Source organism: Aphanomyces invadans (genome assembly GCF_000520115.1).
Source record: "Aphanomyces invadans strain NJM9701 unplaced genomic scaffold supercont1.14, whole genome shotgun sequence".
NCBI lineage: Eukaryota > Oomycota > Saprolegniomycetes > Saprolegniales > Verrucalvaceae > Aphanomyces > Aphanomyces invadans.
The window spans coordinates 832,316-836,718 of record NW_008580159.1 but is presented as its reverse complement, the minus strand read 5'-3'; the positions used below and the strand labels follow the sequence as shown (position 1 = coordinate 836,718).

Sequence of the window (4,403 nt, the reverse complement as noted above, 5' to 3'; positions counted from 1 at the left end):
CTCGGGAAACTCGGCGTATGATTCAAGACATCGATCACGACCAAGTGCGGCGTCACACTGTTGGGCAGTCGCCTACACGAGGACGTCCGGTGGCAGCGTTGAATACTTCATGGACAGAGCGGTCGTGCCGTCGCTTTTATGTTGTGCTGTATTGAGGGCCGCGGCGGACAGCTGCCAATGGACAAGGTCGTGTCGCAGCCGGTCGCACCAGGCCACTTGCGTTGGCAATCGTTGAGCATTGACGCGAGGTGTGTGGGGTGATGGCGCTGTCATTGCTTGAGTATGGGGTACAGCTCACCGACCCCGCCGCGCCCTAGCTGGCTCACTCCCATCACGCTGAACAACGACAGTTCTGCAAGGGCATCCAGGCGTGTCTTGAATGGGATGAAATGTCGGCGCGAGCGAGGCGACAGAGAAACACTTGATGGTTTGACCAGTCTGCAGGATGCGACTGGGCGAAGTGTCAGTGGTTGGAACGACAAGGGCAGGCATGGATTGCGTGATGGCAAGTTGTGCGCGCGGGTCGTCGTTGGGACAACCGTCCTCCACGAGCGTGCTCAGCGTGCTGTGGCGTTGGTGAAAACGGCTGCCCACTTGCGCGCTTCTTGGAGCCCGTCGTTGCCGCGACACTCAAACACAAAGAGGTGCATGTGGTTCCGAGAGTCGACGAACTGCATGCGAACGCACGGCGAGTCGTCCGTGTTGTCCATCACGAACGAATGCACGCACTTTAAGTCGAGTCGCAGCACGGGTTTCGATCGATTCGCGTCCAAGTACACGACAAGGTGGTTGTCGTCGAACACACCCATAAAGAACGCGTCGCCCCCATGTCTTGTCGAGTCGCCCATGGAGCTCAGAAACCCCGCCGTGCGTCCCGACATGCGGCATGGTACGGGCGCGCAAGACCACCGGACCTCCGCCGTCAACAAACTCGTCGAAGCACTGTCGTTGCAATACACGACACTGGGTTTGCCTGGTTTGAGAAACACGGGATGGCGCGCCTCATGGCACGCACGGGGGGCGGCGACGTGGAGAGGACCTGTCATTTGGCCAAGAAATTTGTACTTTTTCCAAAGCGTGACCCCCACGATCGTGACGACGACCGTCGTGTGCTTCATGGCCACACCTGGCACGAAAAACGACACGTGATACCACTCGACGACATCGTGGTGGTACGGCTGATGGGGGGTTTGAAATGTGCATATCGAGAGTGACGTCGGGTCCTCGATGACTTGAACATGCAAAAAGCACGCGATTGGGCTCGGATTCGTCGACTGCACGTGCTCCACGACCCAATGCTCGAGTCGATAGCACACAACCGATGGCTCACACCCACGACCGTGCGGCACAGGCTCTGCGTCTGCCCATGTCGTCTGCACTGTTGAATCGATTTGGATCCTTGTTTGCAACGAAGTGCTCTGGCGGTGGGACAACCACGTCGCTGCGCGAAGCGCAGTCAACTTTGCTCGTTGTATTTTCTGCTGCAGGTACGATTTCCATCGGTGCTGGATCGACACAACAGCGTGTTGGATACGTCTTTTGGTGAGTTTGTCCAGCGCCACCCATCGGCCGTGCTCGTTCGCATGGCGAAATCGAGTCCACCATACTTGAAACTTTGACGTCACTGCTTTCAATGGGCTTACGGGTGGTCCTGGCTTCGACATCACTGCTTTGAATGGGCGTAGGGGTGGTCCTGGCAACGGGCGACGTCGTGGCTCGATCGGCTGCTTGACTGCTTGACAATGACACCACGTGCGCCACCACCGTTGGATTAAAGTCGCGGCGAAGTTTTCATTTGTCGTGGTTGAGGGGAGTTGACATGTAATGGTAGCAAGGACAGTCGCAGTAGCATTCGTGACTTCAGGTAGATGGCTCATTTCATGTCGCTTTGTGCTGTCCAACGGAGTCATACTGATCGACGCACCTGCCTGCGGTGTGGGCTTGTGACTTCGGGAATTCAGCCAAAGGTCACGATATGCTCGGAGTTTTTCCTGTTTCTTGGCATCCAGGTGGCGTTGGCGGTGACCTTTCCAGGCCTTCGCGATACGTCGGACGGCAGCTTTCTTGATGGAAGGTCTCGGTGGCTGCAGAGAAATCCAAGCAGTCACAGTTGCAGATCGGGGCTGCGCTTCCACAACTTCACTGCCTCGCGCACAAGGGAGATGGTGTGGCACCAACACACTTTCATACGTCATGATGCGGTCCACGACGCAATGCGGAACATGGTCAAGTCGAATTGCCAATGGAGCCCAAGAGCTTGACATCGAAGTTGCACGAAGCAGCAGCGGTGGCAAGGCATTTGGATTTTCCCGCCGTTCGCTTGGAATATGCTGTCCCTGGATCGTCTTCCGTGCACGCCATCGCCGTTGCATCGTCGCAATGGCCACGACAGTCGTCAACCGGACGCAACTCGTCCACGGCTGCTGGATGAAGCAAGGGGTGTTGGCGAAAGACCGAATTTGAACAGGTGGCGTGACGGATGCGGCTTGCATTGGAGTCGCATCCCACTTCAGGAGTGGCACGAATTGTTCCGCGTTCGCCCATTGCGCGTGCATGGCGACGACCTGCATGTGCACGTCTGCTTCGCCCTTCAATGTTCGGGCAGCTCGCCATTGTCGCGGCGACGGCGCCATTGCGTTAAACTGACCAACTTGAACGTTTGCACGATTGGGGGGATCCAATGGCGCCAGTATTGGACAACAAGCGCGCTCAAATTCCATTGTCGAGCAGTCGGCAACCATCTTGAGCAGGTAGTTTGGACCATGTTTTGTGCGAAAGGCATGCGGAAACCAGAGCGTATCGCGCCACATTTCAATCGCTTCGACTGTTGCCACGGACACCTGAATCATAGATTGCATCCACACTTCATTGTCCATTGCCGCATGTAGTTCGCGGGCTTGCTCGAGCAATTCTTCACGATACTGAATGCAGTGTAAAACACGCAGCGTGCACTGAAAATGCACCGTGAGCAACTGGACTTGGTGCACTAAGCTTGGAATACATCCCCCGTGCAATACAAGAAACGAGTCGCGATCGACATGGGGAATCTTCAACTCCTCCCACAGCGTCTCCATTCGCACCCTCAACCGATGCTTGATCGCATCGAGTTCGTTCACGTCAAACTCCAGTGCAAGGTTGCGACTTTGGTCAAGGAGCTGCCTACATCGCAGGAGCACGTGCGCGGGACTTTTCCGTGACACACACAATTTCCGTGGCAGTTGTTCGATCCACTTGTACGCCCCTGTCGGTTTGGCCGCTTGAAGTCGTCGGGGCAACCCAGGGTGATTTCTCAAGACTTTCTCGACATGGTGGCTACGAGGTTGACTTGATGATGCACCTCGTTGACTGGCGTTCATCGTTCGTGACGTATTGGGCTTCATTGCCGGCAAGGGGTCGCCAGTTTTCTGTCGGCGTGATGCTTCTTCCGTCATTCCTGCCACCTTGCTCGCATCGTCGTGCGCCTTTTCAACTCGAGATATCCGGATAATCGTGGAGAAATCCCGGATAATCTGGCGGGAATGCCTCGCCAAACTCGCTTTCCTCTGTCCCATAAGGTCGTCATGAACGCGCCGTTCCACGACGATGCCATGCTGGACGACGCAATGCTCGTCGATGCCTTGAATTCTATTGAGTACATGAATGGAATTACCAAAGACGCAGCACCTGTCGAAGGTAGCGCCATCATGAGCACAGAAGGTGACCATCAGGCGTTCGAAGATGAACCCAATTCCGCATTCCATGCGGCCACAGACGCACCATTATCGGCGGTGGAAGGCCAAACGACGTTGTCGCGCGTAGAGAACACAGACAAAGTAGTGCCCGTTGGGGAGACTTCACCCACTGGCCCAACTGCCGCATCGACGATCCCTGTCTCTCGGACGCCTGTGGTTGATTCGAGTTCAGTCACGACACCTGCCTGCACTCAATCGATGCAACTCGAAGCAGCATCGACCGGTGCAGGCAGCACGCAGCATTCAGGTTCGTCGGCGTTTCCATACAAGCAAATCGTCGTGACCAAGGAAAGCGGACTGCTGGGATTTGGCGTACTACCCGTCCGTGGGGTTTGTGGAGTTCAAGTGTCGACGTTGCAGCCCGATTCAAGTGCCGCTAAGGCGGGTTTACGTGTTGGTGATGTGCTGCTCAAACTGGACGACACGGACGTGAGCAAAATGGCAATGCCAGCGATCATTCAGATCCTTCAGGCCGTGGTCACGGGCAAGCCACTACACATCTCGCTGTTCAGGCCGTCCGTGGCAGTGCCAACGACTGCTCCAATTAGCATGTCCAAGCTTCAACACAAAGCAGAGTTCAAATCATATTATTGTTGCTTCGAGTGCAAATACTGTGCAGCAGAAGGTGGTTTGAGCCCAAAGTATTGAGATACTTGATTGCCTTGCCTCAAG

At 55.7% G+C, this 4,403-nt stretch overlaps 2 protein-coding genes across 2 annotated transcripts; both read left to right on the top strand.

Annotated features, from left to right (window-relative positions):
- H310_07633 (hypothetical protein) lies at nt 1-3,503 on the top strand. Its single transcript, XM_008873045.1, has one exon. The coding sequence runs from the start codon at nt 283-285 to the stop codon at nt 1,147-1,149; it is 867 nt and encodes a 288-aa protein (XP_008871267.1). The 5' UTR covers nt 1-282; the 3' UTR covers nt 1,150-3,503.
- Nucleotides 3,492-4,379, top strand: H310_07632 (hypothetical protein; the record flags this gene model as incomplete). Its single annotated transcript, XM_008873044.1, has 1 exon — nt 3,492-4,379. The coding sequence occupies exon 1, from the start codon at nt 3,519-3,521 to the stop codon at nt 4,377-4,379; it is 861 nt and encodes a 286-aa protein (XP_008871266.1). The 5' UTR covers nt 3,492-3,518.
- Nucleotides 4,380-4,403: the final 24 nt, after the last annotated feature.